Source organism: Rhinolophus sinicus, linkage group LG12 (assembly GCF_036562045.2).
Source record: "Rhinolophus sinicus isolate RSC01 linkage group LG12, ASM3656204v1, whole genome shotgun sequence".
In the NCBI taxonomy this organism is placed as follows: Eukaryota; Metazoa; Chordata; class Mammalia; order Chiroptera; family Rhinolophidae; genus Rhinolophus; species Rhinolophus sinicus.
In genome coordinates, this window is record NC_133761.1 from 34,443,806 (window position 1) to 34,455,722 (window position 11,917).

Here is an 11,917-nt window from a genome sequence, read left to right on the forward strand (position 1 = left end):
TTGGACAAATCACTTAAGCCTCTCCAGATATGTTTCCTTGTAAAAGTCAATTCCAGCTCTCAAAACCATTGTTACATATTGAAAAAGCAGAATTCAAAAGAATATAATGAGAACCATCCCTTTTATACCTTTTATTTATACACTTTTATACCTCTTTCATTCATTAGCTAAGAGTTTTTATCTTAACACATAATATAAGGTTCAGCTCTCACCTTTAAGAGCCCAAAGCTTATAGAGTATGGAGAATCAAACTGGTGACATGTAAGGTTTCTTTCTATCCTGATATAAAATCAATATATTATTCAGGTTCTAAATAATTTCTTGCTCATTGTATCTTTTGTACATTTGAACTCTCAGAAGTCTTTCCTTCGAGAGCAAGTAGAGAAAAATATGAAAATCAAGTGTCTTGGAGTCATCAAATAGAATTCTGATTTTTCTCCAACACTTTGCCACTTCAGGGAAGGTTTTGTTTTTGTTTTTCTGGGAAAGCAATGACTTCTCTTCTACAAGAGGTTCTTCTTATCCTTCTCAATTATAGTTCTTTGGCAGTTTTGATTGCTAGATATGTCTAACTAGATGCAGACAAAAACAAACTGATGCATATTTTACATATAATGCATGTTAAATATGGGCCCAACCCATCTTCAATTACCCTAAATAATCAAAAGATAGATAATGGTTGCTTGAAAGTAGGCATCATGTCATAGTTTCTTTTTAACTTGCAAGACCAACAAAGAGCTATACCCTTGGTAAGTATGTAGTAACATGAGTTAACTATTAACTGACTGACTTAGCAAACATAAAGCTTCATTTACTAACTAATCAGGGCAATCACAAAATCTAATCAAATCTAATGTAATCAAATAAAATACCACTCTTAATCTAAATGAGTTCAGAAGTGGAACATAAATAAAGTTAAGATTTCAAATCATTAGTAAACTTAAGAGATAAACCAGGGTTTACAATGTAAGGTTCCAATTTGACCTTATTTAAGCATTTTACAATTACAATCCCAAGTAATACATTAGATTCTCAAGTCTTAACTAAATTTCCAACTTGTATACAAGTCTATTCTGAGCTTTAGCTGAATGTAATTTAGCTCCCTTAAACTGTGAATAACTGCATTGCTTTTCTGATATTGAAACTTGGATGACGGAGGAAAGAAAAAGTTGAATTCAGCATCACACTTTGCCTGGTAAAAATAAATTGGTCACAAATTTGTGAAAATATATGTCCTTTGATGTGAAGGGTCAGAATGCAAGTAAGAAACTAGAAACATATGCATACATATTTATGCATATATAATATATTCCAGAATCACAAAACTTAAAGCTAGAAGAAAAACACGTGTTTACAACACCTACTGTGGGTCAGGTTTTGTGTTAGAAGTTTTGAGTTATCATTGAGGCTAACCTTCAGAATAACCAAAAAGCATAGTATTATACCCCCAGTTTAACACTGAAAAAACAAACTCAGAGATGATAAACTTCCCCAAGGTCACATGGCTTTTCGGTGATTATACCAGAAATTGAACCTCAATACACCTGATTCCAAAGCCTGCAAGATCATCTCCTGTGTTATCTTAATTTGGGAGTGCACACAACTGAACCTTGGCAATGCTGGAACACAACTTCATATGAATTAAAATCTGTATACGTTGTGACCCATACTTTACGGCACGTCACACACCTGTCACCCATGTAACTAGAGACTGTTGCCTAACAACTCAGTAAACAGTGGCCTTCTGGTTCCTAAACAAGTCAAGTGAGTTGAGCCATCAGCACAGATGTACTAACCCTAATATAGTACACCTTCAGTTAACCAGAAATTAGAGACCGTTATACGTATTAACAGCTATATAAACTTTTACCAGATGCTTTTCTGCATCTGTTGAAATGATCATATTGTTGTCTCCCTTAAAGTTAGTAGCTGCATTGCTTTTCTGATGCTGTTGACGCATTCCTTAGAAAAATCCTAGTTGGGCTCATCATTATTCTCTTAATAAGCTGCTGCATTTAGTTTGATAATATTCTATTCAAAATTTTGGCATCTGTGATCCTAAGTGAAACTGACCTGCAGATTAGTTTCTTTGTGCTCTCCTTGTCTGGTTTGAACATAGAGTAATGCTAACTCCATAAAATGAAAAAGAACAGCCTTCTGTCCTTCTCTAAGCTCCGGAACAAAAATTCATTTAGTGTCTCTTCCTTGAAAGCCCAGGGAACTTACATGTAAAACCGTCTAGGTCTGGTGCTACTTTTTAATTGAAATTTTCGCTGAGATAATTGTAGATTCACATGAAGTTGTAAGAAATAATACAGAGAATCTATTGTGCCCTTTACCCAATTTCCCCCAATGGTAACGATTTATAAAACTATAGTAAATATCACAAGGATATTGACATTAATACAATCCACCAATCTTATTCAGATTTCCCTGGTTTTATACCTATTTGTTTGTGTGTATGTATGTGTGTATTTAGTGCTATCCATTTTTATCACATGTACAGGTTTTTGCATATATATAGTGTATATATATATATATATACACACACACACAAAGGGTGCCAAAAAATAGTATACACATTTTAAGGAAAAAACTTTATTAAAATTGTAATACTCAATATATACCGGTAACAAAAGATCAGTGCAAGTCACATTTGACTTCTGCAATTACAAGAGGTGCTCAAAGTGGTTACCATCAGCATAATTTTAATATAGTTTTTTTCTTTCTTGAAATGTGTATACATTTTTTTGGCACCCTCTGTGTGTGTGTGTGTGTGTGTGTAATTTATTTACTATAACTAAAGGTTTACTATAATTTTATATCCAACTTCTTTGTCTGTTGCAAACAGTTTCCAAGTTATAACATTCTTCAAATACATTTTAATGGCTGTATAATATTTAATGTATAAATTAGAATCTTTTATTTAACCATCCCTCTATTAGTATACACTCAGGCTGCTTCCACTTTTTAGCTAATGTAAGTAATGCTTCAACAAATATATTTACCTGGCTATAATTATTTCCTGTGGATAGATTTGTAGAGGTAAAATTACTGGAAAAGGTGGGCTATTCACATCTTAACACTTACAGATTCACCCAGCCCCTGTAAGGAACCATTCATGGGACAGAATTAATCAATGGCATATTCTCTCACATCATCCACATTTAGAGAAAAGCTGAGAACAAGCATATCCCCAATATCTCATCACAGAGCTAGGCTACCCCAAGTCAGAGAAGAGAGCCCCAGTATGAAAAATCAGGCTGGATCATGCATATCTTAGGCCTCCCTCTGGACCGGAGCTAATCAGAGGAGTCCATTTAGTGTGCCAATCCCCTGCTCTCTAGGGAGGCAGAAAACCAGGAATTAGAATAACAACAACATACATGTAACACAGAGCTTCTGTGTCAGAAGTTCCTACCTATTTTGTCTCACATAATCCTAAGAACCTATTTTAGGATATTCCATTTTACAGATGAGAAAACTGAGAAAATTGATTACAGTAAAAGACACATTGCCATTATTCCCCCTCAAAATACTCCCCCTCGATTCGAACACATTCATCCCATTCGTTCTTGCCACTTTCTGAAGCAGTTCTGGAAGTCCTCTTTCATGAGTGTCTTTAGTTGCACTGTCGTGGCTGTCTCAATGTCCTGAACCATTTTGACTTTGGGGAAGAGCCAGAAGTCGCACAATGCCAGATTCAGTGAATAAGGTGGATGAGGACACACCATAATGTTTTTATTTGACAGAAATTGCCATATACCAGAAATGATGTGTGAAACGGAGCATTGTCATGATGGAGGATGATTTACGGCTACTTTAAAACCCACCTTCTCTCAACTGTAGCTCACACCCGACTGACTGCACCAAACAAGTTGAAACTTGTTACACACTGTTACTAAGGTTCGACGTTCCACTTCCCATATTGAAGATGTTTGTCCTTCCGATGGATGGCATTCGGGAGCAGCATTCACCAGATTTTGTGATCACAACGGAAAGGCTCTGTGTCACACATGGCTCCTTCTAGTATAGCAATTTAGGTCAAATAAAAATGCTACGATGTGTCCTCATCCACTTTATTCACTAGATCTGGCATCGTGTGACTTCTGGCTCTTCCCCAAAGTCAAAATGACCATGAAAGGAAAACATTTTGAATTGATTCAGGACATGAAGGCAGCCACAACAGTGCAACTAAAGACACTCACTCATGAAAGAGGACTTCCAGAACTGCTTCAGAAAGTGGCAAGAACAATGGGAGAAGTGTGTTCCTAGTGAGGGGGAGTGTTTTGAGAGGGATTAATGGCAATGTGTCTTTTACTGTAACACACTTTTTTATTTAAACATTCACCATATTTCTCGATCATACCTCGTATATGGGAAAATGCTAGACATTAGATCATGAACGTTCAGAGTGATATATAGAATTCTAGTACTCATGGATACTCAATTCAAGTTAACTGATTACCATCAGCTATTAGAAATCACTTACTTTTCTGTAATGTGAATAAATTCTTTGCTTCAATAATAAAATAGTAAGTATTTGACAGGAGCTTGATAATTACTTATTGATTAGGTTAACCATAACATTTCTCTAATCACACCCTGCAGCACTACAGAAAAAAATAAATATTAAAGACAGAAAGTTCTTCTAGTATATTGTACATTTATTTTTATGGTCTTTACATTTAATAATAAATCACACAAAAATACATATTTAACTTTTACTCATTTTTTGGTAAGAACGTGAAAAAAATCACATTCCTTGGATATCTTGTTCCATGTGTCATTCTTATCATGAGACTAAATTCTATTATTTGCTTCTACTCTTTAAATGTCAGCACTATTTGTATTTAACATACCTATATCACTATAAGAAAAGAAACATCCAAATGCTTTGTAAAGGGCACATTTACTGCATCTTTGTGATATTTTTCACAGAACAGGTTCAACAGCAGAGGAAAGAAATATGAAAACATCTTTGTCTTCAATAAATTTTTCTATAGCTTTGAGTCCAAGACCACGAAGTGGCTCTTACATCACCAACTGCATGCCGGTGGGTCTCACTCTGCTAATACGAAATTCAAATAGGAAACCTCCAAAGATTTTCAGGCTTCTCCCCTTCTTCTAGTCCTACCAATTCTTTGAGATACTCAAGAAAAACAGACATTCACAATTCTATTTCAGCAGTGTTCTTTCCTATTCACAGGCAGTCACCCCTCTAGCCTTGTTGCTAAAGCTAATGCTTCCCTAGAAACAGACTTGTCAAAACCTAGTGGAGATTTTTAATAGTAAAATCCGAAGCTCAAATTGCTAAAAGGAGAAATTTCATGCATGTCTACCCTTAAAAAAAATACTCCCTTTCTTGGCCCCCAGCTCCCCAGCACTCCCTCACCACCCCTGCTACCTCATTCTAGATGACCAGTGGTGCTCCGCCATGCAATGCACATGTAACTCTCTCCTTCCTACATGCTGGAATCTGAACCCAGTCGAAGGAAGCATGAATGTACACTGACGATATGCGGGACTTGACATCAATGGCTTGTTTATTCTTCACACCAACACTGCAGTGTTTAGGAAACTGAGGTCTAGAGAATCAAAACTGGCAAACTAGTCCAGGTCCACTCCCCCAGCTGCTGGAATCAGTTAACCCCAGACCACAATGCCTTCAGGGACCAGAGGGAAGCCGAGATGCAGCAGGAGCAACCAACCCTGACTGCCCTGGCCACCATGGGCACCTGCACTGAAACACATAGCATCAACAGGTGTTTACCTCAGGGGTCAAAAGTGTGGAAACAAGGGCCTTCCCCTCAGAGGGCACCAACATCTCTAGAATGTCAGAGTGCTGAGAGGACTTAAGAATACCTTAAATGGCGCCCTAGTTTCATAGCCAAGAAAACAGAGGCTGACAAAGGAAGAAAAAAAAACACTTAGTAGTACCTCTGTGTCTCAAGCACCATTTCTATGCCCCCTCATTTTATGTTCACAACAGTTATGTTATAAAGGCATTCTTAGGTCCAATTTATACACAAACTCATGTGTAGCTTTTTTTTTTTAATTAAAGTTTACTGGGGTGACAATTGTTAGTAAAGTTACATAGATTTCAGGGGTACAATTCTGTATTACATCATCTATAAATCCCCTTGTGTGTTCACCACCCAGAGTCAGTTCTCCTTCCATCACCACATATTTGATCGTATGTAGCTTTTTAAGTGACTCGGAGTTTAGCATGTCCAAGTCCTACTATACTAAGTAAGTGGCAAAGTATCAGCACCTGAACCCAGGTTTGTCCACCTCCCAAGCCCTTTGCGCTCAACCGTAGCCCCCAGGCTCACAGAGCTTCTTACTGCTGGAAGCCTTGGGTCTTAAACAAAATTGCATGGAATCAGGGGTAAAGTATGTGTGTGATTCCCACATGTGAATGAGTCATTAGAATTATCTGCGATGCTTCATAAAAATACGGACAGCTCTGCCCCCTTTCAAGTTTCTGATTATGTAGATCTAAAAGGAGGCCCTGAAATTTGTATTTTTATATACTTACAGTAATTCTGATGATCAGTCTACCTGTTTACAGAAAGATAAAAACAAGGGCTGCATCAGTCACACAAGGCGATTTGGAGCTTGGATTTGAGTCAACAAATTTGACTCAAATTTGAAAGGAGAAACACTGAGGAGGTGGGGTCCTAGGAGTGTTCTTGACAGTGAGACTAGTGGGCCAAGGCCCAGAAACATGACAGAGCAATCAAGGGGGGAGAAGCCGGAAGGAGCAATACTATGGAGCATCTTATGAATCTAACAGAGATATTGAGACTCCACACCATGATAACAAAGTACGGAATTAGTGGAGCATGGGCAACACAATCAAAGCAATACAGGATAAATCAAACAGCAGGTGAGCATCTGAGCCAGGAAGGGCAACTATAAGGCTGTTAGCATGAAGGCATGACCTGGTCAGGCCCCAAGAAAGAAAAAATGGAATGGGAAAGCTATCTGGATCACTAGAATGTGAGCTCCCAAAAGACAGAGGGGCTTGCCTGGCTTGCTCACTGCTTCATCCTGAGCACTCAGTAGATGCTGAATAAATATCTGTGGAATGAACAACACATAGGTGGATTTGGAAGTCAACAAAGACAAATGAGTCAAGGACGTCTTCAACATTCAAACCCAAAGGACTAGAATTAAGAAATGGTACTGGCACAGTTGACTGAAAAAGTTAAATAAGAGTAGCTTCTTTTCAGCAAAGGCTCTTTCTTTCTTCATTACTTCTTGCTTTTCTTTAAAACTTTATTTTGGCTTCTGATCCATTGAAGACGTAGGTGATTTTTGAGATACTGGAATGTACTGTTGACAGTGGCATGAATGGTAAGTCTTCTGTTTTGGGAAGAAGGAAATGATGGGCGAGATCCTTTAGTTTGATTTTTGGAAATGGAGGAAGGACAGTCTCATGAGAATCTAAACTCAGATGAAATTCCTCACATGAACTATTGGATCACTGCCAGCTGACATGCCAATAGCACAGTGGCCTGACCAGACTCCCTATAAAGTTAAACGACAGAGCTGGCCAGGCTCTGTGTGGCTGGGTCAGCCTCAGGGGCCTTGACAACCTGAGGAGACCTCAGGACACATGCAGCTGGCTAGTCAGGTCTGGGGGATTCGGGAAAAGTGAAAACTAGTCCCACCCAGGAAAAAAGCTAGATAATCCTTTGAAATCTTTTCCAAACAAATGATTATTTAAGGCACCATTTGAGTAATCATGTTACAGTCTTTCGAAAGGCGAGCACCATCAAAACTATGCCAGGTCCCAAAAGTAATAGTTGGAGGGCGTACTCAAATTCCTCCTGGGACACCCATCTTCTGCAAGTCTGATCTTATAAGATCTTTCCTTCTTAAATAACATCTACCTACTGCTAATATCCAACTAACAGAGAAAGAGCCCTTGTTTCTATAAAATTCCCTTGCAAAAGTAATTTGTTTCATTACTTGAACAGCCAAAATATATTTTTTTAGAGAACTGCAAAAGGTTATATGGTTTCAATTTTATTTTTCCTTCCAATGCAAACTTTCCAAAGCCTTCCTTTCATAATACACTGAGAGGTAATGCATGGGTCCAAATGACTTGACAGCTTCTTTTAATTTACACACATCTAAACATGTGTGTAAATTCCACTAGTTTAAACGCTTCCTTTTCTTAAACATATTTCCAGTTCAAATTATGCAGTTATAGCAGCCTGCAATATATTATTCCTAAAGCTAAACAGTCATGTAAAAACAGAGAAACAGCAGCATATCACTACCACCACACTCAGTCTTTCCCCTCGCATGGCGTTCCCACAGTGAAAGTCCTAACCTGCCCGTGAAAAGTGTGAACGCATCACCCTGAACAGGCTATCGCTGCTGTCTCTAGCGTCCATACAGGAAGGGCCACCACGTCCTCTTCAGACAGCCTTGAGCCTAGGCTCCTGAGAATCTTTTTTTTTCCCCCTTGAGCTTAGTTTAAACTAAAGAATTCACTAACTGCAAATGTTTTTCCTTTCTTCCTTTTAAAGAGAGACTTAAGCTCATTCCATCATTACTTCTTACTCCCAGTTAACAGTAAGCAGTTTTCAAATTAAAATGCAAAGTACTGGAAATAATGTGCTATAATGACTTAATGTTTCAAAATTATGTCTTTCAACTTTGCATACATTTATGCTGCTACACATGAAACATAAAAACTGAAAAGTAATTTATATGGACTATTAGCCATCCTGGGTTTTAAAACAGCTTTTATTGAGAACCACTGACTCATTGCCTAACAAAGACTCTGCTAGAGTCTCTAAGTTGACATTTTAAAAATATCTAATCACGCTTTTGGATGATATTCCAATTATTGGAAACAGTATCTACTAAGCAAAGCTGCTCACTTGGAAAGCACCCAATTCTGGTTGGAAATGAGAAATATTAGAACCCCAAAGACACAGAGTTGGGAGAAAGGTGCCCCTAGGGAGGACATATATAGTTCAACCAAAAAGCTTCCTTAAGGAGCACCACTGTCTCATTTATGCAACAATCCAGTGAGGCAGAAGATACAGTCTTTTTCTAGAATCCCCAAAGAGTAACATTTCCTAGCAAATCCTGAACAAGTCTCAGCAAAACAGGACCTCCTTAACTCTGTACAGCTTTTCAGGCAGGCTTCTCTTGAAAACCTTTAGATGGAATTCTCCCTTTGCCCTGTTTTGCAACAAGATGATGAGCATTTAGGATTTTCTGAAATAAACAGAATATCTCCCTTTTTGTGTACAAAAGCCAAAGTTCATAACTGGCTGGCAGATTACCAATCCCAATGGATTAAAGATCATTTGCCAAAGAGAAATAATACTGATAAGGCTCAGAGTTCTGTTTTACTGCCAGAGCACCCAAACACTCATCTAAGTCTACGTACTCTCCAATCTCCTGTAACGTTTGGAGACCTGCTAGCCCACACAGAGGCTCCCACGCTGATGAAAAATGTCCATCTGCTGCTCAGTGCCAAAGAGGTTTCCCAATGCTAAATTGCCTCAACTCAAAAAAAGGGAGAAGGGGGAAGTAACACTCCATAGGGAAGGGGGGAAACTCACAAAACCACCCACCCCTAAAGATGACATTATTTGTCTTCGAAGAAATATTTCAGTTTATCAGAAACGGATAAGGTATTAGGTGGGCAAGGGAAGAAATACGGATAACTACAAGGAACAGAAACAGCTGCACTCCCTAACCCAGGCGCCAGACGGCACTGAGGCTCTGATGGAATCGGGGTGCTTGGGCTTTCACCTAGCTAGACAAAGCTCTGGGCTCCCAAGTAGGAGCCTTCACAGACCAGGGGAAGTCCAGTCCCATTAGAGGGCGCTCTTTGGGCGACATAGGGAAACAAGCTCCAGCCCCCGAAACCCACCCAAAGAAGGAGAAACCAAATTCCCACTGCTGGACACCAAGTACCCGCAGCCTGCCCCGGCGGGAAAAGAGTCCTCTCAGCCTGGGGTGCACCCCCGCCAGGGCCCGCGACAGCGAGCATGGCGGACTGGAAGCCTGGGTCCCCGAGCTGCCAGGCGACCCCGTGTCACACGCACCCCGCCTCGCCCTGTGTGCTGCACTCGTGTAATCCGTATTAAAATGTCCTCCTGTCCCTAAGCGTCCGCGCCGGCCGTTCTCCGCCCCTCAAGGAGCAGAGGATCGCCGCAAGACCGGGATTCTAGAGGCCGGCACCCCAGCATTTTCCGGCCATTCCGCTCCGCCCCCGCAGGACCGTGGACTGCACCTCGGCGGGCAACGATTCCACGTAGTGTCTGCTCCCTCGCCCCAGCCACCGGGAACATCAAACAAAAGAACTTTTGCAAACTTTCCTCTCCCGACACACGCGGGTTTCTTAAATCAGGGCCCCATCTCCCCCAGAACTTGCATTCAATCGAGTAGGAAAGATGTCGTGGGGACATGGTGTGAGGAGGAAGGGACCTCAAAGTTTACAGGTCACTCTGGGTCTCGGGGAGTGCGTGGAGGGGACCTCTTCCCCCGCGAGCCCTATGCAGGCTCCCATCTCGGCCACCCTTTCCCCTTAGACCTTCCCGGGCAAGGCAGCAAGACCCTCCCAAGGCGAAGCAGCTGGGAGTGACTTCGGGGCCTCTGCGGTTTGACAAAACTGCGATTCTTGCGCCCTCATCCCCAGGGATCTCGGGGCAACTCCAGCGAGCGGCGCTTTTCTGCGGGAAGGGAAAGTGGAAACGGATGGAGGAGCGAGCGCGTTTGTCCCAGTAGCTCCCCGGGGGACGAGCGCCGCGTGTGGGGGTGTGGGGCGGTGGGAAGCCCCAGGTGGCGCTCCCCGATTCCCGCCGGCTCTGCGGACTCCACTCGGCCTCGGCGCGCGCGACCCTCGCCTGGCCTACTCACCGACTCCGCCGATACACAGGCCACCAAGCCCAAGGTAAGCAGGATCCAAGCGCGCCACATATTCCCCCGAGGACCGGCTGCTCCCAGCCGCCGCTTGAAGAAATGAAGCTTCTTGCCCACTGCCCGGCGCAGCCCGCGCAGAGAGACTTGGAGCAGAGCAGCCGCGGGGACCTCGGCTCGGGCTCGAGGGCTCCCGCTCCGGCCTCGGAGGCACTCGCTGCCTCCTCCTGTGACTGCTCCCGAGTCCTCCGCTGCGCCCCGAGAACGCGGCGCCTTCTCACTTGTTGGTTTCTGCACTCGACGCCGAGTTGTTGCTCCGGGGAGGCTGCTCTCTGGATCTCTTCTTGCTCTGCTGTTGTTTTACTCCTCCGCGGACTCCTTCTCCGTGTCGCGGCTCAGCTTCTGATTTTGAGGAATAAATTTAATGGCTTGGAACGTAGCTGCAACTCAAGTTTGGGGGCAGAGCGTGGAGGCGCGCTGCGCGCGGCAGGAGCTCCCCGAGTATCTGGAGGGAAGCGCGGCAGAGTGCAGCTAGTGGCTCAGCCGCTGCGCTCCTCCTTCCGTGCCGCCGCCTCCCTCCCGCGGTCCTCCTCCTCTCCTCGTCTCCTCCTCTCCTCGCGTTCCCTCCCTCTCTGCCACCCTCGTCCCTCCAGAGCTGGCTTCTCCTGGCTCCTCCAGGCGTCTGGGGAAGAGGCGGCAGGGTGACTCCCAGCTAAACCCGGGAGAAATTCCTACGGGATTACACCACGATTGGCAGCTCCGGGGACCAGTGGGCGCCGGCGGCTGGGCGCCACTGCTGCTCTGGGTCTGCTCGTCCGCATTCAGTAGTCCAGTGCTCCTTTTTCTCTCTCCTTTCCCCCCTTCTCTCCCCGCTTTTCCTCTCTCCTCCTCCGTGCTCTTTTCTTCTCACTTTTTTTTTTTTTTCGGAGAAAGATCGGCGAAACAACGAGAGACGTATTTAGCTTTTCTGCCTGTGAGAATGAGACTGCTGGAAAGAAACTGCTTTGAGAGTTGGAAA

General features: G+C 42.6%; 1 protein-coding gene across 1 annotated transcript in view; it reads right to left on the reverse strand.

Moving 5' to 3' along the window:
• SDC2 (syndecan 2) overlaps window positions 1-11,566 on the reverse strand; it is a 129,368-nt gene extending 117,802 nt beyond the window's left edge. The window contains exon 1 of the mRNA XM_019716602.2: window positions 10,900-11,566. Within this exon, the coding sequence (XP_019572161.1) occupies window positions 10,900-10,959 (60 nt within the window). The 5' untranslated portion in view covers window positions 10,960-11,566. The remainder of the gene's footprint in view (window positions 1-10,899) is intronic.
• Between the last annotated feature and the right edge of the window lie 351 nt (window positions 11,567-11,917).